Here is a 24822-nt window from a genome sequence, read left to right as displayed (position 1 = left end):
TGATCAACACAGCCAGAAGAATGACTAGCAGAATAGTGAAACTGTTAGAACTCCAGATGCACCTGGAATATGCCAGGCGGATAGTAAACGAACTATCAGCGGAGGCTATAGTAGAAGAAGCAAGAGTAAAGAAGGAAGAAGAGGAGAGAAGACAGAGGGAAGAGGAGGAAAAGAAAAGAGAAGAGATGATGTCGTTTAATATTCCTGAAACAGAGGATTGGGGTGCTGAAGCGAATCATCCTCCCTCTGCGCTCCCCAGAAGAAAGGTGAAAGAAGACTGGGGAAGAAGATGCGTGTGCGGCGCAAGGCCAGGAAGGTGCAACCATTAGATAGGTGCATCTGGAGTTTAAAAAAACAGCCCTTTTCAGGGCTACCCAATACTCTAGAAAAGAAATAACGATCGATTTGCCAATGTGTGTAGGTAGAGTAGTGTGTATATAAACACTAACTCTTTTTTAAGATAGTGTGAGGGTATGCGTTTGTGTGTTTGTGTGTTTGTAAGAGCTCAGGTATGTTTGTGTGAATAGTAGATTATGGGTTTCTTAGCGTATGTGAAGAGTATAGTTAGGGTTTTATTATATGAAATGAGAAAGTAGGGGGATGTTTTCCTTCACGTACGCGCGTTGTTGGGTCATGATCTAGGTAAGATCCATTTTATGTTTTTAGGGGATGTTTTCCTTCACGTTCGCGCTTTGAGTATAAAACTAACAGTGTTGGCCATTGGAACCCATTCTACGGAATAAGCAAACAAGAAGATGCCAGCAGCTTCAGCTTTATACAACGATCTTATGGGAAGTTGGTATTGGATGGTAGATGGATTGAGTGTAGTAGAAAGGGTTGAACAGGAATGGAGGTATGCAGTGACAAAAGACTTCGTCTCAAGACAAGTAACCAGCCTCCACTTATCCGTAAATATTGTAAAAGAAATGATAGATGATGAGGAGAAGAGAATCAGAGGTTTAATTAACCCACCGTATGTCAAAGTGGGTAAGTTAAAAGAAGCGATAGATCATGTGACGAGTGCAAGGTGCTTTCTAGAAGACATTGCAGAATGGACAGATTGGTGTTTCGCAAAGTGGGGGTTAGAAAAACTTAAGAAAGCTGAAGAACTAATGAGGAATGTGCTGACCGAAGAGGTCAAGAAGATCAAAGAAAAGTGGTTAAAGGAAAGAAAAGAAGAAGAAAATAGAAAAAAAAGGGATGAATTTGAAAAACTGAACACAAACTGGATGAAAATCCAAGAGAAGTTCCGGGCCATGGGCCACCCGGACTGGTTGCCGGAAACAGAAAAGAAAAAGAAGAAAGGAATGATGGACAAAATAAGAGGATGGTGGAAGAAGTTAAAAAGTTAAAAGAAGAAGAAAAAACCCAAAGGCCCTTTTCAGGGCCAGCCATATTTCTCGAAAAGAGATAGTCTTTTGAATTGCCTACCCCTTTTTTAAATTTAAATTTAAATTTAAATTTTAAAAAAACTTTTTAAAAAAAAAAAAATCCCATGTTAAATTCCCCTTGTACGTATAGTATCCCACAATTTATTCCCATGTTAAATTCCCTTGTACGTATAGTATCCCACGATTTATTCCCATGTTAATTCCCCTTGTACGTAAAGTGTCCCACGATTTTTCTCCATGTTAAATTTCCATTGTACGTAAAGTGTCCCAAGGGTGTTTTTAATGCTAATTCCCATTGTACGTAAAGTGTCCCCCTTCACTACTTCAGTACTTGTTGAAAATAGTTTTCACCACTCTGTTGGGATTCTGACAGGTTTCTGATCGTTGTTCTCAGAATAAATATGTGGATAATTAAGTGTGCATTATATTTATTTACAAATATTACGTGGTTTATATATAATATTTTCAAATTATATGTACAACTTTGGAAATTTGTTTATTGTCGATAGCACGTGGCTATTTGACATCTGATGTCATTGACATGTAGGTTGCAAGATACGACCACCTTATACAGTTTTATTATTGGGGTAGTAAGTTAGGTCGGGTCCTATTGCTAGTTGCTTTAGGTGTAGCAAGCATTGCCACCTTGTGTGACGGGGCCTGATGGTCTGGGCTTTAGGTGTATCAAGCATTGCCATCTTGTGTGACGGGGCCTGATGGTCTGGGCTTTAGGTGTAGCAAGCATTGCCATCTTGTGTGACGGGGCCTGATGGTCTGGGCTTTAGGTGTAGCAAGCATTGCCATCTTGTGTGACGGGGCCTGATGGTCTGGGCTTTAGGTGTAGCAAGCATTGCCATCTTGTGTGACGGGGCCTGATGGTCTGGGCTTTAGGTGTAGCAAGCATTGCCATCATGGGTGACGGGGCCTGATGGTCTGGGCTTTAGGTGTAGCAAGCATTGCCATCTTGTGTGACGGGGCCTGATGGTCTGGGCTTTAGGTGTAGCAAGCATTGCCATCTTGTGTGACGGGGCCTGATGGTCTGGGCTTTAGGTGTAGCAAGCATTGCCATCTTGTGTGACGGGGCCTGATGGTCTGGGCTTTAGGTGTAGCAAGCATTGCCATCATGGGTGACGGGGCCTGATGGTCTGGGCTTTAGGTGTAGCAAGCATTGCCATCTTGTGTGACGGGGCCTGATGGTCTGGGCTTTAGGTGTAGCAAGCATTGCCATCTTGTGTGACGGGGCCTGATGGTCTGGGCTTTAGGTGTAGCAAGCATTGCCATCTTGTGTGACGGGGCCTGATGGTCTGGGCTTTAGGTGTAGCAAGCATTGCCATCTTGTGTGACGGGGCCTGATGGTCTGGGCTTTAGGTGTAGCAAGCATTGCCATCTTGCGTGACGGGACCTGATGGTCTGGGCTTTAGGTGACAACCTCATATCATCTAAGTTTACTCATATTTGTTCGAATACGTTTTCCTCCTGTGTTGGTGAAGGAAGAAAAGCAAGATGTTAAAGGAATGTTGCTTTTTCAAACAAAATATGTTAATTTCCTAATTAATATCGGTTTTTAATTTAATTTACCTACTGGGTAATGGAGCCTGAGCTTCCATTTAAACAAAATACACTTGTATGCGAACAGCACACTGTCTGACGTTATTTAAATGTATGCATAGGTGCGCTACTCCCACGATATCTAAAAAGTAGCACTTTACAGGTTTATATTTTGCGTAGGATTAGAGTTTAAAAGGAAACTAATTTGCCTGGTTTTCCTCACTGATTATACTAGCTACGTAAAAAAGACTTTGTGCGTATTAGGAAATATTCAAAGAACGCTTTATTCTCTTTATATTGGTGTATGATTAATGGGTGTAGTATGGGATATAGAGCTTACAGGTTGTCTTTACTTCATATGCGTACTTATAGAAACTGCTAGCTCTGCTCGGTCATTTTCATTTCCAGGACTTCAGACTTAAATTTTTTGAAAAGAGCCTATACATTTTATTTTTACATTTTATATATCTGATAATTCATTTATTGCAATTTCCGAAGCTTTTATTTTCGAGTCAGAAAAAAATGCGTTTTCTTATTTATTTTTTTATAACGCTAAGATAAAATAAATCAGACTGATTTTTCGAGCACATTTTGGTTATCTGTGTGCTTTGGTCATGTACAGTTTCCACAAGTACAATATCCAAAGTTGAACCATATCACTTAGTACGGGAATTAACATTACTAGACCACTTTGGGTGCTGAATGGGGATGTAACGTATGCGGGTTTTGGCCGGTATAGGGCCCTGCAAGAATGAATATTACTTCATTTCTACTGGAATGTATGGCAAATACGTAAGAAACAGATTCTATGTATTAATGTACAATTAGAATATATGTGAACTCGCATTTCTTCTCTCATCCCAACTGGAAATATTTTCCATTTTCATTAGTCATTATTATTATTATTATTATTATTAGTAGTAGTAGTAGTAGCAGTAGTAGTATTATGATTATGTTAATACCATCATCAAAATGTTTCTAGTCTGCCTATTCGTCGTGGAATTTATGTTCTCGCCACAATTTGATAAAACTGAAGACATTCTGACCACTCATTTCGTATCCTTTACCTTAAACAATGTGCATCAGCAATAACAATAATTAAATTCACACTTTCAGTACGAAACCTAGGGTCACTCTCAACAGTACGCTCTCATTACGCCAACATGTAATAAACATATACTAGGCTGCATTTCTGAAGCTGAGATGCATCAGCTCCATTCACAATATTCTTTGCTTGATGCCACTAAAGCACTGTGTATTCCTTAGTATTTTCAAGACTGGATTATTGCAATTCAATCCTGTATCGTTAGGTTTTTACTTCAGAAACTTAAAAAAATTAACATAAGGCTGTTCAGATCGTTTTACAGTACCACTAACTGAACACGCCTGTCCTGCTAAATAGCCTTTACTGGCTATCCATTCGATCCAGAATCAAAGAGAAGATATGTTCATTATGCTTCAGTTTACTTACTGACTCTAGTCCAATAGACCTATCTGACCTCACCCATGTGTACACCCCATCTAGAAACCTACGCTCATCTTCCGACATTCATATTCACATCATTACAGCTGTTAAAATGACGTCATTAGGACAACGTTTTTCTGTGGATCAGGGCCCATTGACGTGGAACGAATTGCCCATAGATCTCAGACACATAAACACTGATCTCATCAAGAGTACTCTTAATGCTTGAATATTGTATTATGTTTACTTCCTTAATTATTTTTTTTTTGTTTTTTAATTTTATGCTGTTTGTTTTTGTAATCTTGTAGATAAATGTTTTTGTATGTTATCTAATATTTTAGAACACATAGACCTTCTAAATAGCAGGTGTTGTACTAAGTCCACAGTTATGTTGTTTTTATTTTATTTCTTGTTCACTTTATTTCTTATAGATATGAAACACATTATAACTATGACCATATTAGATGATGAAAGTATTGAGAGATGTTATCATTTTCCAATAGCTGACATAATGAACTTTTGTATCTAATGATGAAAAAATAGTTAAGTGGATAAGTGCATCATGCGAATAAAGTTGTGTCCACACCCACTACTGGGGCTTGATATGCATACTAGAACTGAAAACTGCACCAACTGATGAACAGTCATTTATACGTTTTTGTGATGTGAGTATGCTAATAGCTGAACAAACTATTAGCACAAAAAGAAGCTTAAGAAATATATACATACCTAGATCTACAAAACTCACTATTCCACATGACCTTTAACTTCATCATCCTGATCAAATAGCAAATGACAGGTAATTTCAATCAGAAATAGGATATTGTAGGTTCCTTTAAAATAATGTAGTTGGTACAGATGAAATCAAGAATGAAATATATTACAATTAATTACAAGTAGAAAATATATAATCCTCAAAAGTACATGACATTTAGGGTTAAGACACTTTTTGAGTTATAACAATTAAGATACTATATTTACTAGTTTATAAGACGAGTCCAGCTGCGAACTGCGCAAACCCAAATCTGCCATCGCATAATGCATCATCAGATCTGAGTCTGTGCAGTTAGTAGGAGTAATCAGTAGAAAACACATCACCAAGTTAATTTGCTAGTAATAATATTTAAGGTAGACACTGTTTATAAATTTAGGATGATCAAAATCCTCAAGCATCCTCATGAAAGGAAGACAAGTAGTCGTATCAGATAAAGATAAAAATTAAACCTAAAAGACTGAACAGTATGAATAAAGAAAAAGACCAATTAAAAAGATAAATGGTAGAACAAGATAGAATTCTCAATATTCATGTCATTTACGGTTGAATAACTTATACCACGATCTCAGCATACAGCTGGAAACAGAATACTTCAAACAAAAAACATAAACAGCAAATTCAGGAATAATCATGGTGAGATCAGAAATGCTCACAATGATGAATTCCGAATGACCCATGAGACAAAGGTGTAAATGTATTGGGAAGACTGAGTTTCATTGCCCCTCTAAAAGGCATTAGAGGAAAGGTATATACAAATGTAAGGAGACTGATCAGTGACCTTGACCTAATGGACAAAACGTTGACTGATACTGAGATGCCATCAAACAAAGAAGCATACCTGTACGAGAACAGCTTTTATGAGATGAAGCAGAAGCTAAAAAACTTAAAAATATTGAACTTTGACATTTACCATGAAGATAAGACCAAACCAATCAACACAACATACCTTTCTGCCACAATATATAACGGTAAGTTTCATCCATGTATCTAAACAGCTCTAAAGTTAAGTAAATTCTCTCTACCCCTTCTCTCTCTCCCTATCCCTCTTTCTACTGTTGTCCAGCAATCCTTGTCAACATATATTTATAATACTTAATTGAAATTTGCAGTTATTAAATTTGCTTTAAAGTATACCTTAATAATCTATCATAGAATAAGCAAATTTCTGAGAGATGGATTACAAAGTTGCAGTTGAAATATCTGTAAACTGCCACACTGCAGACATCGTAGCGATATGACTTAAAGGTGTGTTAAAGCTATGTTAAAAATCCAAAGTCCAAACAGTTAGATGCATGGCAATATTATTGTAAAAATCGCATAATATTTATTTTTAACCATGATCACATGTCTAGAGATTCATGCTTGTATATGTATTAGCCATTTTGCCATTGTGCATAAATTGTCCTACTTGAATTCTTGGCATTAGGCTTTATCACATTTGCGCAAATCAACTTTCATTGATGTACACAAATAACTTACATTCCCTAATGCCAGGTTTTAGTTTGGATACTATACATAGTAAGATCCTCGTCTTATAATAATATTTACAATCCTGCTATTATATGCATATAAACACTCACATTTATTTCTTTTGGTGTGTCCCGGCTGCCAAACATGAGGTCACAAGTTCGAAATTGCGGTGGCATCCCACATTTATCTATTTTGTATACTTGTTTGTATTTTGTACGTTCCAGCTTTCTTTTCAAGTCACTCATCCCAATTATTTTATATTTTTTTTAATTCCCAACCTTGGATGTGCAATTAACCTAGTTTGATATAAGTTAGAATTATATTGTTTATACTGAGCCATTCAAACTGTTATCTGCATTTATTTGTTAATATTATTTGATGCACATGAAGTTATTTTAAATCGGCCAGCTCTACATTTTTTCTTACTATCAATGTTTTCGCGTTGTTAACGTATTGTTTATGAGTGTCCAACGTTTGGTAAACCCAGTCCAGAAACACGTTGGATCATTATAATAGTATGTACATTAATGTAAAGAGTCTATGACGTAAATTTGATATGATACACCGAGTGGACCATTTGGTAGAGTGTATAACTCTTAATCCATGTTTTGCGGGTTTGATACCTGCCAATGCCTGGGTCAGTTGTCTCGGTGTGTCCTAGTGAAAAGCGCTTAGCTCGATTTTCTCAGCATGATATAGCCAATAATGTGTTAAAACGGCTGTCAAAGCAACAAAGAAAAGTGTTACTGGACATATGAAGAAGTCTGATGTGATGAGGTTTAGTGGGAACATGGCTTCTTTCAAAACAATAAAGACAATTGTTTCTGCGAAATGTGAAGAAGTCTGATGTGATGAAGTTTAGTGGAAACATGGCTTAAGCGGAGTATTCTAAATGATGAAGCAGAAGAAAGAATGCCACCTATTTCATTTGTCTAGAGATTTATTCAAACTTGTCACCTTCTTGATTAAAATAACATCACTATTTTGAAATTGTCATCTTTGTCATTTTGTATAAATACAGGAATGATCCCCGACTTGGCTGGCTATATTTAATACATACAAGACTGAATCGATGATAAGAGCTCAAAAAGGGCACCCAAACTATCCAGTATATATATATATATATATATATATATATATATATATATATATATATATATATATATATATATATATATTACTCATTGCAAACATTTGGGTATTATCTTGGCGAGTGATTAATCATCGTACACACATAATTAATACATTTCCCATACAACCTGGGAGGAAAAGCCAAATGTAAAACGTTTTAAATTAAAACCAGATTGATTTATAGTTGGAGAATTGGACACAGTTGTTATATTTTAAAAAGGTTTTGGATGAACTGCAGTCTCTGTTTGTTGAACCTTGGATTTGTAATGACTTGATGGGCACAAGGGTTACTATATTGAACCTTGGACTAGTAGTGACTTGATGAGCACAAGGATTACTATATTGAACCTTGGACTTGTAATGACTTGATGGGCACAAGGGTTACTATATTAGGATGCAGATGTACAAATCTGTTTATGCGTGAAAGAAATAGTCTTCGTTATATGACATTTAGATTTTAACACAAACTTAGGACTGCGTGACAGTGTAATGAATTTCTTGTTTAAGTTATCATTTGTGTTTGCATTCAACATACAGAATGATAGACTTAGAACACTTTCCCTGAATTCATAAACAAATTAAAGTTGTCTATATGTACAATAATTTTAATTAAATTTATAGTCGTATATGTATATTCTTTCCGAGATACCAAGAGTGACATTTTCATGCCTGCATAATACACACTATGGTTGCAAGCTATTAAATTCCTTAAATTGTTGCCCATAATACACATTATGTTTGCAATTTATTAAATTCCTTAAGTGGTTACCCATAATACACATTATGGTTGCAAGTTATCAAATTCCTTAAGTGGTTACCCATAATACACATTATGGATGCAAGTTATTAAATTCCTTAAGTGGTTACCCATACTACACACTATGGTTGCAAGTTATTAAATTCCTTAAGTGGTTACCCATAATACATATTATGGTTGCAAGTTATTAAATTCCTTAAGTGGTTACCCATAATACACATTATGGATGCAAGTTATTAAATTCCTTAAGTGGTTACCCATAATACACATTATGGTTGCAAGTTATTAAATTCCTTAAGTGGTTACCCATAATACATTAACTCAACCATAAACAGTTAGATAAGAAGATTTGTGTTTGAAACTTTGCATGCATCACATATTTTAAAAAGATATTTTGACAAGGTTATATGATATCACCAAACTGAATTTATTGTTACATATTTTCATATAATTGTTCCACAATAAATACACTTTGATAGAGAGAGGTGATCATAATCCTTTTGCAAAACTAAGAAGACACAATATTAAACCTATTTGTTAAATAATTTCTGATATCAGCGCTGCTTGTGGGCAAAAACTTGTTACTTAAAAAACTGAACCCATTAAAAGTACAATGATATATAATCATTTGTTAGTAAGATACAGTATTTTGTGCGTAAGTGTGTATGCTGGAAGCAGACTGAAACAGAAACGTTCGTACAGTCAACAAGAGTTTTTAAAAAAATAACAGTACAATGTTGTCTTTGAGTACTACACTTACCTAGTTTTTTTTTTATAAACTCAGTATGTGCCAAAATCAGAGAGAGAGAAAAAAAAGGAGAGAGTAGCGGGTTTATAAAATGTGAGGGCTGAATGCTTTGTGGCTTACACATATTTCTGATATCATAATCATTGTAAACTACATACAGTTTTGTATGTATGCGGTTATTCTTCGTGTACTTGCTTGAACGTATTCAATATAATAAAGTTGTGAATAGCTTTTACTCCTTTTTTCTTGAATGATTTTACTAATTTGCAAGTTCCATTATGTTATGTATTGTACACTTTTACTGGTTTAGCGAAGTCATGTACATGAAATTCTTGATTATATTTGCATCTTTAAATTCATCTTCTTTAGACTATGGCTGACAGAGTCACAAGCTCTGATACTCTGAAGACCATGCAACAAAGGCAGGTACACCGATAATTAACAAAGATGGATGTATCATTGGACAAGCAGGACCAGCAAATATGTTTAATAACACAGATAAGAGATAACAATGATTGGCTGCAACTAAAATGACCTATAAAACACTTGCACTGAGAGCCGATGTAAAACAGCTGCATGCGAACTCTATCTTCATTAAGTAATTCCCAAGGGTCAAAAGGGTCAGTGTTGAATAGACACAGTGTGGAACCTTGCTGTTAATCCTCACCTTTTGAATATAGTAACTCTCTGAATGTAGAGTGAAGATGGTCATTTGTATATAGAGTGTATTCATTACAATGAAAGGAAAATAAACGTATGGCATAGCACTCACCAGGCAACTGATACTGCTGCAGCAAATCAATCAAACAATGTAACTATCTGTTACAATACATGAGCCAGAAAATAATCAACACAGCTGCCATTAAACATCTTTTAGAAAAGCAGTCTTTAGACCCCATTGTGAACAAAAGTTATCAAGCGTAAAATACATTAAGATAGAAGTGATCGTGACAATGAAATGCTGGGTCGCAGTGATAATACAGGACACGGAATAACAAATCTTTCTTTTCTATGATATAATAGAAGGTACAATAATGATTTGATACAAACCAGAGGTTAATTTTGTTTTCGATTCTATTCTAAGTAACTGTTATTAAAGTCTACCTCAGTAGCTATGGTATTATTTATCCCTAGAAGCCTAATTTTAGTGGATGATTTTTGCATATTGTTTTGTCAGCACTTTCAACACATTATCAACTATATCACATAATCAGTACTCTTTGCCTATAGTGTGCGCATTTTCATGTTTTAGATATTATACATGTGAACATATCACTTTATGCGATTCTCATTGGTCCAAATAAGCCCATGAAATTAATGTGCAGTATTCTCTTTACTGATTGGCTGTGATCGTGAGAAAACTTTTTTAACCCCGCCTTCCGGAAATTATTGTTTTTATTGAACATTTTTGGCCGCCATATTTTGATTCAACTCGCGAAAGGGAATTGGGAAAAAATGGTCTCGTCTATTTCAATATTGCCAATTTACCCCCACAGGGATTTGTTATGTCATGTATAACATATAACATGACAAATGGCAAAACCCCCAAGACAAGAACAAAAACAACAAGTAAAACTACCGGTATTGCTTAGATAATAACGAGAGTGTGGGTGGGGATGGATGGGCAGTATGTCTGTAGGATAAAATCCATTATATATACAATCTTGGTTTAAATGTGAACTTACTGAAGTAAATGAACTCACCTTTGTTCACAGAAGAATGTAAACATAAACCGGTCACCCCAACTGACAGAACTTTATCCAACCATAGCATATGCGTGCGGCAAATATGTGATGCAAGTTTGACTCAAAAAGAGATTTGTTTACGTCTTCTGTACAATCTAATGTTCCAAATCAAATACTGCAAATATCCTGTCACAAATACAATACAGTAAATATGTGTATTTCTGCATCCAGTAATCTTCTTTTCACAAAAATATCGCAACAATGTAATGTTTTTGTTGTGTTGTGGAATTTCAACAGAAACACTGTCAACATTGTTGTGTTGGCCAACTCAAACTCGTACAGTGCACTATATGAAACAATGTGACATCTCACGCATTGTACATTTTGTGTTGTCAAATGTTTTGTCTTTTGTCAAATGTTCTGTTTATTTGGATAGACGCTTATTCTTTGATTTATAGTTATCAAATATGTATAATATACTTTTACTATTTCAACTCTGTTTAGAACTATTTTTAAGCACAAGTGAAAGGTACATCGTCTGTCAGAATGGACGAAATTATTCGTTATTCGTTCTATCTGAATACGTTTCACTGAAATGAAACTATGTGTTATAAAGAATCTCAAATGGGTAATGATTTAATTTTAAATTTATGAAACTTACTCGTTAAATAATGTCCAGCTTTTGCTGGCCAAGACTCGCGAAAACTGGACATTATTCAACTCGTTTCATAAATTCAATACTAAATCGTTACCCATTTGATATCTTCTATATATCATATAAACGAAATGTGGGTGAAATACTTTTCCAAAGGATACACAAAAGCAGTTGGCCCAATACATACATACATACATACATACATACATACATACTTTCCCATGCACAGTTAAAACAAACATATGCATATACTGCCAACATTTATAAAGACATAATATTGTGACTTTCTCTACTTTGAAAATGTTGTAAAATAGCAGGTTCATGTAAAAGATTTTCAAACATGTATAAAATAAAATATGTAAAGAGGCTGTAATGGCCGAAACATCTAATTGGGTCACTTAAATATAGATAAATATACATGTGTTTAAATTTAATTTCTGTTCCCAAATGCGTTTGCTTAATTTTGCTAAGATGATTAAAACAATTCTCATTCTGAAATGTCTACACCCATGTGACCTGCACAGTTACATAGTAACAACTGCAGAATCAAATAGCAACATATTTCTCATTGTAGCTATTATATTCAGTTGGATTCCAGCAGACTGACACTGATAGTGCTGAAAAATGATAGCTTTCATGTCTTCCAGCCCAGTAAAGGACACAAGTTACTAAAGATCTTGAAAAATGGGAACCAGCCTGGAAATGGGTGAACATAAAAAAAAAGTATATATGGGTTTGGCTGACCAGGATTGGTTAATAATATAAGTTATGTCTTAGGAAAAAGAATCTTTTCAGAGCTTATCCTAGTTGTAAGTGAAACAAAATAGAGACATTGTTTTATTGATGGAATTTCAGTCCTTTAACAGTCTTGAGTTTGGAACACTCATTACTAAAATTAGCACCTGACTCTTTGGTGCGGAATTGAAAGCACATGTTTCAAACACATGCAGTTCCAGAAAATGCCTCGGCTCATATCCTTTCCTCTATACAGAAGCTGACATCCAGGTTTTATTTATACTGGTAAATATAGGTTTGATCATGAGCACTCAAAACGTTCAAGTTATTGAATTTTTACTATCATGGTGTTTGCATAGGTTTACTACCGGAACTGAATTAGTACCGTGAGTCCTAAATCTGCCTCGCATCAGAAGCAAACTGATATTAGTTTGTCTGGCCATAAAAGTGAGACAGTAAGGCGAAATGAGGCAGAAAACGTGGGAGATAAAAGACAACATTTGTGTTTCCTAAGACAGATGGCAGAAGAGAAGATAATACATATATCTGAAGCATAAGTCAGACAACATGTAAAGTTAAGTTTTCATTGATATTATATTTAAAGCGATTGATTTAAGAGTTTCTTTGAATTTGATAGTTAAGTTTTTAGTTGTTCCTTTTTAAATCATTATATTAGATAATTTCAAAAGAAATTAAATTGAAATCTAACAGGTTTATATTAAATTAGTGAATTACATTCTTTTAAATGTAGATGAATCTTTTATATTAGTTTTTCCAATTCATATTTATGAAGCATGTTTAACGTAAGTTTAGACGGATGCAGAATGTATTGACGTTATCTGAGCTGAAATGTTTGCTTAAAATCAATAATACCCCATAGGTAACAGAAAATATGTTTGGAAAGCATATTATATATATATATATATATATATATATATATATATATATATATATATATATATATATATATATATATATATATATATATATATATATATAACTTGGATGCAACATTAATATTCCTGTGTATATTTTGCAGCCCAGTCTTCCTGTCAGAATTGTGTTAGGCGGACAATTCACTTCACCTAGAGCGAATAAACCTAAAGTACAATCGTATTGAACAATACCATGGCCTCAGGAGGACAGAGACAAGCTGGTTACAGTCTGGTAAATGTTGGATCTGTGATGCTAGAAGACAGTAGGTTATCTACAACTTACATATAAACCCCATTTGCTATTTCATAATCTATCAATACATACACCTTTTGCTTCTTTTTGCAGCTACTAAATTCATCAAAGACGGTGTGTATGCCGTCATGAATCTTTCAACACGTTTTTGAATTTATATATAGCTCTGTCTCTTTTGTTACCTTAGTTCCCACACACGTAATGAAATACATCAAGGAACATTTTCATACTCTCTTGTTACCTAAGGTGTGGCATATTTAATCGAATCTGTCAGTGAATATTTTCTTGCTCTGCAAACAGAATCTTTTCAATATTTATAGAAAAGGACAGTCAGGAAAGGCCGTGTGCAGTAGCAATACAAAAACCAGCGTGAAGCACCTCATAATTTACTACTCCTATTTAATGAATTACTAAGTGATTTAAAAACTATAATATATAACTCAAAACTCAATTTTAATAATTCGATATATCAGCTGGTAGTGATGCGTCTTTGTGTGTGTGTTTGGTGTGGTGGGGTAATATATGTACCCTTACATAATGACGAATATCGTGTTGAAATTCTCCAAAATGATAATGCACAATGGCTGTACAGAGAAGTTGCATTTAGAAGTAATATTTCTATTTGACTTTAGAGCGTCTAGTCCTGGAGTGTATATAATGGTCATTCAAATATAAATGTACAAAAGAACGAAGCAAATTATAGAGTTCTCATCAGAACAAATGCATGTCCAAACATATACACGATATGTTTCTTCACAGTCAGCATTCAGAAAAAGATAATAATAATGAACAAAAAAAATAAATACATCTTTTAAAGATAAAGGGTAAATTATTACACAATTTATAAAAGTTGCAACAAGTCAAGTTAGGATTAAACGAAAACTACAGAAAAGATCTATCAAAATAATTTATTGATTCAGATTGAAATGTTAAAATAACAAAAGAAACAACAACTGATGGGATTCAGAATTGTACGTATAAAAAGCGTTATATAATATAATTGTAACTGACCCTGCTCGTTGCGTTGTTCAATGTAGCATGTGGCTATTCATAAGAACTGACCAATAGCAATTGCTAGTAACTAGCAAGAAAATTCCCTTTTCCACTGTTGACAGATTTAATCTTACCACCGCAATGCTAGCTTTCATTTTTACCGAGCGAATTATTCACATTTACGAATAGTTCCAAAATGTCGGCTCAGAAGAGAGATTTTAGTGCGAAATAAGCCATATGTATGTTTAGTATTTTTCTCGCACGGATGATGTTCAGACTACCCTTCTTGGGATGATCTTGATCTCGAAGTTGTTATTGCCACACACACACACACACACACACACACACACACATATAATGAGAACAAAGAAGACTGTGAATCTCCAGATAGATGCGTTTTGCATGTGTCTGGTATAGCGTAGATCAAAGACAAGTTTATTTTAAAATAAATTCAATGCATGCAAGTTCCTAATAGCATATATTTGTGATATCAGAAGAATAGAAATTTATATTGATATGTTTTTAACAGATGAACACGTGAACCGAAAAGACTCAATTTCATCATATTATATTTTATTATAATTACGCTGAATACTAATGTGGCCTTCAAGATAAAGTCTCCAGGAAATTGTGTTTCATTATTATGCCTTCAAGACATACAATCATCCGAATCGCACATAATTTGGACGATAATCTACTTTGTTGGCATACACCTCAAACACGAGTCAGCAATAGTGCTAGACAAGACTGCATTGATCGCACAATTATATAGGTGTTTTTGGATAATAATCGGCTTTTTAGTTGTATTAGTCACAGCTATGTCATACAAAGAAGCCCTCAGTGTTACTTGAAAGTGGCATTATGCAGTACTCTCATTTTCAGCCACTATATATGAGTTAGTGTATGGAGATAAGTTGCATACATTAAAATATATGATATAAAGTATAATATAACATAAATTCGACTTATTGCTTTAAGTTTATTATATTCTTAGAAAATATGTTATATCTTAAATTTGCTTAATAAATGCAATAAGTTTCTTCTATGGTATCATGTAATAAATTATATTATATTGCGTCATTAATAGTATCAAAACTACGATACTTTGAATTATATTTGACAGTTCACATTTAGAATTATACCCGACATTCAATATCCGCGCGAAGTGTGACATGAAAGCCTGAATTCAGTGAAACTTGTTAGACACATGCGATGTATCACTCTATTGAAATGATAATTTTAATATAAGAATGCAACGTGAATTTGTGATCTTGCTGTATAATTTTACCATTCAAATTAAGATTTTTCTCACTATCCACTGCATATTTAAATTTATGTATGGCGCTAGATAAGGGTACAGATACAATTGAACACATGTTGGGGACTTTCATTTCCATATAATATCGATGTATCATCCATTTAATATCGATATGCAAAGGAAGGCAATTAACACTTTTGAATCGAATATATATATATATATATATATATATATATATATATATATATATATATATATATATATCCTTTGGTCAGATATATCAAAGTCGCAGATGTCACTAACTGGTTTATATCAGCTAATACTGTTAAATTTCGAATCCCACATAGTCAAACTCTCGAATCAAACACTTTGTGTTATGTCATAGATTCCAAATAAGCATTCGGGTTGTGTTAATTTTTCCGATTTTTGAGGTTGTTGTAAATTTAAAAGATAGGTATTTTTCTAAGGGCATATGTTACGAGAGAAAGTGTGCGTGTGTGTGTGTGTGTAACTATTCGAGCGTCAATATATGTATGTAGGAGTGCAAACAATTAGTAAGCTGTTTTATCTTGCTTTTTTATACAATGTATTTAATGAAGAATTAGTTGAATAATACATGTTACTACAACAACTCCTATCGTGCCAAATGAATCAATATATTTACTCCATATATAAATGCAGTTCTTTGCTAGATATGGGACAATTTTGTAATTAGACTATAAGCTTCTTGCAGTTGTGAGTGATATTCAAGATTGGATAGATACATCTTATGAGTCATAATGTTCATAGCTCATCCAGCTGAGTAATTTGTGTACAAAATTCACTAGCACTAGCTAGCCATACAATCAATCAGTCTTAGACACAACACAGCGTAACAGATGTTTCCAAAATCTTGAGTGCACGAATTATATCCTTGTCACTTTACATTTATTTTGTCCCATAAATTTCAATGATAATTTTACGTGAGATAAATATACTTTTGATCCTTCTTTATCATGTGTCATGGAGTACATTGTTCGGTTGTCAGTTTGGTGAAGACATTACCAGACATTCCACTGCATTTAAGAGAGATTACTGTGTTGGAAATAAACAGGTAATTTTTATCCAGTTACAGCATATAATTTTTAACGTTGGTGTCTGTTTTAATCATAAAAGATACAAAACATTATTTAAATATGAATTTACATAATCCCACATGCTACCAAGAGACTCAGCATTTTTATGGCTGACAGAAACTAGAAATACCATCGCTACTTTTGTTTTCATTTCTGAATAAAATAGTATATATATATATATATATATATATATATATATATATATATATATATATACATACACTGAGCTACCCCTCAAAGGTGGGGGAGGGAACTTTAATTGGTACTGGTATGCCAAATGTGATTTCGTGTTAGCTCTTTGGAATTTAAAAGTCATTTTTGAGACAGACAATTGTATATTGCAAACCGTTTTAAAGCAATGTGGCTCCCTTATCTACATGATAACGGAAAGAGAATATACACACGGTATAATCTCTGACTTTACAAATATGTAGTGTTTATACATAAGACAGAAATTATATTTTCTTGTTATTTTCTAATTGCACTTCAGATTCTGAGTTTTGCTTGCAATACTGTCTTCTTTGACGGTGAATAAAAGTCAGAATCAACTCACTATTTGCTAAGGACTTTCTATGCCTTAATGCTTTGATGCCATTGTCACCCTTGTCTATGTATATGGTTTAAGCACTGCGTTAAAAGAAAACTCTTTCAATACATATTGCAAACTTATCGTGCGAAAAATCTATATAAACAACAGTTACTTGATCACCTGGTGAAGGAAGGGTTGACTATCACCCACAGCACGAGACAAACAGCTTATCAAAATCATTTCAACTTTAATGCGTACTCTACTTCATCAAATACAGGTACAGGTGTCAAGCATTGTTTTTATCTCGCGTGGCCTTGTGTCTTTTTTAAATGACTTCGTCTGACAGATTAGTCCACCAATGTACCTGCTAACCGTAATTAGTTTATTCCAGATTGTGTCAGGAATTTATCATATACAATATATGTCCAAGTTTGAAACTGCTGTTGGTTCTATGAGAGATAAGAGTAAAATTTAAATCTGGGGGCGAAATTGTTTATGTTCATCATATTACGTAGTTGAACTTCGTTTATATAATCAAGGGTAGAGTCCTGCCTGACTAATGTCTTTTTGCAAGCAACTTATTATATTGCTAATTCTTGCCTGTGAGTGTATGGTTATATTTTAAGATCATTATTACTTCAAGGTAAACCTGTTCATGTCGCCTTTTGATATAGAAGTTTTTAGCAGTGATTTTGTTTATGAATTTTATGGGTAAATGACTCTTGTCCCGGTTCTGTTTTTGTCTTAGTTTCATTTATATAAATGGTTTGAATCACCAGAATTACTCGTTCCTAATCTTAGCGTCTGTCATGAGGAATCAGTCTTTGTGTTGTATTGAGAGGATTTAATTTATTTATTTAAATTATTCATTAGAACTACAAAATTCTTTTTATAATTTTCCTAATCACTATTTTGCAATTATTGTGAATTCATTCAAGAACATTTTGGACTGTATAAGTATAATACATAAAGATTGCTAGCACTACAGGTTATTGCCACATTAGCGCATTCAAGATTGGAAATCATTCGGAATACTACTGGAATTCCTTCAGAATACACTATACTTTTTGATAAGGTCCAGCAACATCGTTGCACGCCACAAGTGAAAGCCTGCTACGGTCCTTTCAACGAGGTGTTTTGTTGCGATTCACAACGTTGGTCCACATAAAGATATCGAAATCGAGATCATTCCACTGAAGATAAACTGTGGTCAAAAGAGATAGATTTCAACATCGATCTGGATCCATTGAATACAAACTATAGTATTCGCACAGTCACCTTTTTTTTTTTTTTTGTACCCCTACCCCAACTATTCTATAAAAAAGTATCAACGATATAATAAAAGACAGTGATTTCATTCATTAATTTAATGGTTCTGACGTTATTGTCGCTAAGGGGTCCCAGTCATTGGTAACCTGTTGACGCTTGAAATCAAATGGAAGTTTCTGTAGTAACATTGTAGCCATATTTGTATGGGATAGTTTATGTTTTCAAGCAACAGGTGTGATGTATTTTACCGTCTTCGATAATCTCAATAAATCCGTAAATTTTGGAGTTTTCTTTGAATATATATATATATATATATATATATATATATATATATATATATATATACACTAGTTACACCATTGTACTTGTTCGGTTTGTTTTAGAAAATATTAAAACCAGACGGTACAAGTATTGAAATATTGAAAGCTGATGACTATTTTTACTGAAACTGACTGTTCTAGAAACCAGAAAGTGACAGGGAGCAGTCTATCAGTTTATGTACAACTATAGCTTCCGTTTGCTTTGCAAAACCAATAAGTCGACAGTATTAGGAACAACTTGGCGACAGTTAGGTTAGAAATTATAAAACAAAGAATGATAAGACAAACTTTTCTATCTTTTTTATATTTGGTGCCTTTAGTTTTAAGCATAGTAGGGGTAATAAAGAAACGAGAGAGTGTGCATATATAGGAAAATACAAATAATATAAATTATAATTTCGACATGACCTCATCCCTAGCATTCAACCAATCAATCAACGCTATCAGACTCGTTCGAGTAGGTGATTTTTATACCTTTAGGCCTTTGTCTTTGATAGCGAAGAAAATCATTCTAACCCGCTACATTTATTTTAAAACTAAAACTAAATATTTAATACCAATAACATGTTGAAATGTATTTTCATTATTCATTCGGAGAAATTCTATGATGACGAAATTAGACACTTGCAAGGCAAGATGAAGGATAAGGCTTGAGTAAACCAACTATTTTCACCTACGGAAACCGGGCGTCAAACTTCGTGTAGCCCGTATGTAGAAATTATCAATATGCTGGATGAAAAACCTATGGAAAAGTGGTAATACGGGAACTGACTCAAAGATTGTTTTATTGTCCACCTCTCATTTTCTATTGCTGGACTAGTCTGTTAGTTTTATCACGAGAGAGAGAGAGAGAGAGAGAGAGAGAGCAGTATGTACGTGACAGAGCAACATCTTAATAGAACACTAGATATTTTGAAATGGTGATTAACATATATATTTCTGATATTACTTCACGGCCTAAAATAATGTACATATAGGTTTATGCCACACAGTCAAAGAATTTCCAGTTAGAATTTCTCATCTCGACACGTTATTGCAACTGTGTGACATAGTAGTTTAAGCTCATGGAAAGTGTTGCGGACCACAATAATGACCCAGGTTCCTCTAAGTTACTTGGTGCAAGTTCAGGTTTTCATCCGTTCAAATTCTTTTTTCTCTCACTCTACATATTTCCTTGGTATTGTCACTATATAATATTTCCACTGCACGAAATGAAAACTGCTTTAATATAAAGGGCAAATGTCAAACATCGTCTTCGGTGCGATTATCAGTCATGATCTTTGAATCTTTCAGACAGAAGATTGACATTTTCCAAAAAGGATAAAACTTTATTGACGCCTGTGCAAAGTTGTTTAAAATCCACGCATTATATATAGAAACAATCATATCAATGCAAAGGCAATGGGTTCAGAATAATGAAATAAATAATAGTCCGTTTAAACGATACATTTTTATTGAAACAACGATTTTGTTTGGTTTCTTAGAAAATAATAATTCGATTAATCAATATATCTCGTTATTTCAACATATTATTACGATTATATATGAGTGATAGATTATTCAAAATGTTATTACGAGTTCATATTTTCCCATACAAATGGAGTAACCTTTAAATTACATACACATTTCTTTGTCTTTCCTAAGGCTTATTAATAAAGAATACACAGCAAGAAACAAAGTAATGTATTTTATCCTGTATTCCAAAATACACAAGCGTCTGTTCATCGATACACAGTAACAGTAACATACGATGTGGATGTGATTTGAGCAGTTGAATCAACTGAACACGTGTTTCTGTTCTGCCAATGTGTGGAATGATCATGTGAGGAAATTATTAATTCTTATAATTGAAATTATCAAACAGACGCTATGGAATATCACATTCATTTCGTTTTGAGTGTAGTGATATCAGTCGGAAATGTAGACGAAATTACAGTACAATATCGGTGTGTATCAGATTTTCCACGACATGGGTCACCTCATTTTTACTGGCATAAATAAGAATGTACATTCTGAGGAAATTCAAGATGCATAAAAGTAAATATTTATATTACATTCCTTATTGCCAGCTAAATAAGACATATCTGTATGCCCTATCGCTTGCCTGCTCGCTGTTGGAGGGTCCCAGCTATGGCCTGTATCATAGCGTAAGCCTTCTATCGCTAGTAACATTGTATCAAAATAGTTAAATGAGGAAGATTGCAAAACATCTGCTCTGTGTCAGTCCATTTAGCCAGCGGAAATGATGTCGCCGTGATTGGCTTTTTCTCTCGGATGCTCTTAATTTCATACCAAAGCCTTCAGCTGGATATTTGTCTTGAATTTAGCATTTTGACTGATATGTATGGTACGTATCTGATAGATATGCTATCACCGTTTGCCTCAATATGCGTTTCTGTACTATTTGTATGGAACATAGGGAGCAACAGTCATAGTCTGAATAATTCTCTTTGCGAATAGTTAGGAATATTCCTCCTAAATAATGGTTGAAATGATCAGAATGGTATTTTCAATAACAGCGTGTCTCAAGTATGTTGTTGACATTGCGAATGACACCGTCATTCGTTTACTTGTATGAAAGTTTAATTTGTGACTCAGTGAATTTGTTCACATTATATATATATATATATATATATATATATATATATATATATATAGAGAGAGAGAGAGAGAGAGAGAGAGAGATGACCCAGCAACGAAGAGCAGGGTATCAATTTAAACGTGTTCTGCTTGGTATAGCAGTGTTAGGGACCAGCTTTTCACTGCTGAAAGAGACCGCCGTAAAGTTGAGAGGATTTGGCTTTCCACTAGACTCACTATTCACAAGCAAATCTATGAAGCCGCTAAGAAGAATGTCACAAACATAGTCCATGCAGCGAAATCAGCCCACTATAGTACTAAGATCATGGAAAGTTCGAGCTGCAAAGTGCTATTCGTGATTACTAACAAGCAAATGTCAAGGAACAAATGTACCCCACTTCCAACTACCTTCTCTCCAGTCGACCTTCTGGACTTGTTTGCAAATTTCTTCTGTGACAAAGTATAAACGATTAGAGATAAGCTTGACAACAAAAACACAATTTCAATTGACTCGTCGTCATCATACAGCTGAGATACAGAATTTTAGGGGTAATCGTTAGTAGCATTTTAACCTGTCTCTATGGATTTAGTACGTATAATCGTGACGAAGAGTGCACCAGAGTCATAAGAATTTGATCCGATTCCAACATTACTGCTGTTTGAGTGTTTTAATCCAATATTACCTTCACTAACTGATGTCATTAACACCTCTTTCTCATCCGCGGAATTCATCATTTTACAAAACTGCCATTGTAAAGCTTCAGCTGAAGAAACCATCACTCAACCATACAAATCAAACAGTCTTTTTCAGCAATGTACAGTCTGCATATAGCCCCTGCCACATTACTGAAACTAATCTTTTGAAAGTAGGTAATGACCTTCTCTCTGCTTTGAATAGCGGAAAGATTATAGTCATCACTCTCCTTCACTTATCTGCAGCATTTGACACAATATACCACGATATATTACTTCACCGTCTCCAACATGTATTTGGCATTTACGATAAGGCCTTACTGTGGTTCAATTCCTACTTAGTCAACATGACACAAATTGTGTCCGCAAATGGAAAACACTCCAGTCCAATTGATGTTGTGGTGTTCCACAGGGATCTGTTCTTGGACATGTTCACTTCATTCTATACACTCAACCGCTCTCAAGTGTCATAGATCCCGTCATCCAGTGTCTCACCAATTGTAGCCGATGACAACTAAATATACAAAGCTAACCACTTAACTGAAGTTGACACTATCCTCCAAGGTTAAGAGGTGCATTTCCGATTTGAAATTATGGATGCCATCTAGCAAGCTCCAGACGAATGATGATAAAACTGAAGTCATTCTAATTACAACACAAAGACTTTCTCATTCACATCCTTTACCTCAAACAATAAATATCTGCAACACCAACATTAAATTCATACGGTCAGTACGAAACCTAAGTGTTACTCTGGACAGTACTCTCTTATTGCACCAACATGTCATGAACAAATGCAAGGCTGCATATCTTGAGATGAGACGCATCAGCTCAATTCGCAATTATCTTTCATTTGATGCCACTGATATACTTATGTGTGTCTTAATACTTCAAGACTGGACTGATGTAACTCAATTCTGTCTTTTGTCTCAATATCTACTCCACAAACTTCAAAAAGTTAAAAACACAGCTGCTTGGATCAACCTTAGAGTACCACGATCAGAACACACCTCCCTCTACCATGTACCCTACACTGTCTTTCTATTCGATCCAGAATTAAACACGAAATCTGTTCTCTGTACTACGCTTCACGGACGGACTCCAGTCGACTATACCTATCCGACCTCACCCGTGTGTACATAACAGCAAGATACTTGCGTTTCTCTTCTGACACTCGTATTTTCATCATTCCCACCATGACAATTAAGTCATATGGACAACGTTCTTTTGCATACCTGGGCCCAACAACGTGGAATGAATTGCCCACTGAACCTAGACCCAAAGACACAGTGATTTCATTCAAGAGAGCTCTTAAAACTCACCTATTTCGATTGCATCAACAGACTTAAAGACCTATTAATGTTTCCCTACCTTAAATATTTTCAGCATGTTTTCTGTTTTTTTTTTTAAATTTCATGATGTTTGTTTTTTGTAATCATATTATTATATAGGTATTGTCCAATGTTGTAAAGCGCTTAGAACTGCTAAAGATTAGGCGCTACACAGTCCTCATTATTATTATTATTATTATTATTTTGACACGATCCCGAGATTTAGTGAAACGGATATACGTCGTGCACGTCCCACTGTATACAATGTAATTATTTTACGAGTTTTGATGAGCCTATACACAGAGATGGGTGATACAACACGAAATATTACAATCTTTTCTTCTTTAGATTTTGTGAGTACAGTGCAGATAATTGAAGCAAAAATTGAAATATAAAATTTCATTCTTGGTATCCCACTGAATATCAAATGAGTTCGGAAGGATGTAGCTGACATTAAGGATTGCATACAAAGTTACATCCACCTTCTCATCTGTAACGGTGGTCTCTGCTGTTTATTTTCTTTGGAAATGACAGCATGAAACCCTTCAGGTACAGTCGTGTAATTTTAGGAAATAAGATTCGGTATGTACAGTGAAGTGAATCGATAACTATTCTCATAATGATAGCTTAAAATGCGCTTCCTTCAAAAGTAATTATGTTTTTTTATCGACTTCTAGGTAGAAAAACTCTCTCTCTCATTCTCTCTCTCTCTCTCTCTCTCTCTCTCTCTCTCTCACACACACACACACACAGTTTCAATGTTGTCCCATTAGGCAGACAAGGCAGTTGCCTGGGAGGGGACAAATTCAGGCAGCAGCAGATTTTATTGTTGTTGATGTTGTTGTGGGCCTTAACGCCATTTTCAGCACACGATAGGCAATGCATGGCTGCCAGTATTAATGGTGGAGGAAGAACCCGGGAAAACCTCGGGAAGAACCACCGACCCACGAGAAGCAGCAGATTTTAAAGGTTTAAAATCTGGATTAGTTTTTAAAAAACGTAAAACCAAAAACAGGTTAAAATTGTTATATTAGTTAAAAGCGTAAAGGTTTTGAATGGGTCTGGTTTAAAGACTTTATTTTGGACAGTGGGCGGGGTGCTGCAACTCAGAAGGTGCCTGAGGAGCGCAGCATACAAATCCGTCACTGCTCTCTCTCTCTCTCTCTCTCTCTCACACACACATACA

General features: G+C 34.6%; 1 protein-coding gene across 4 annotated transcripts in view; it reads left to right on the top strand.

The window, feature by feature from the left end:
• The window catches only part of LOC149789593 (uncharacterized), a 119870-nt gene that overhangs the window by 20364 nt on the left and 74684 nt on the right, over positions 1-24822 (top strand). For 2 of the 4 annotated variants that reach the window (XM_089971611.1, XM_089971615.1), the window contains exon 2: positions 13400-13558. The exons of 1 other annotated variant lie outside the window; for it this stretch is intronic. In XM_089971611.1, coding sequence (XP_089827737.1) covers positions 13489-13558 — 70 coding nt within the window. In that variant the 5' untranslated portion in view covers positions 13400-13488. Of the gene's footprint in view, positions 1-13396; positions 13559-24822 lie in introns of those variants that run through there. One more of the 4 variants, XM_089971614.1, reaches the window with a different exon arrangement.

The sequence above is a fragment of the Sinohyriopsis cumingii genome, chromosome 10 (genome assembly GCF_028554795.1).
Source record: "Sinohyriopsis cumingii isolate HCF-2022 chromosome 10, ASM2855479v2, whole genome shotgun sequence".
In the NCBI taxonomy this organism is placed as follows: domain Eukaryota; kingdom Metazoa; phylum Mollusca; class Bivalvia; order Unionida; family Unionidae; genus Sinohyriopsis; species Sinohyriopsis cumingii.
Note: the sequence above shows the minus strand (reverse complement) of the source record. Positions and strands in the feature narration are given on the sequence as shown.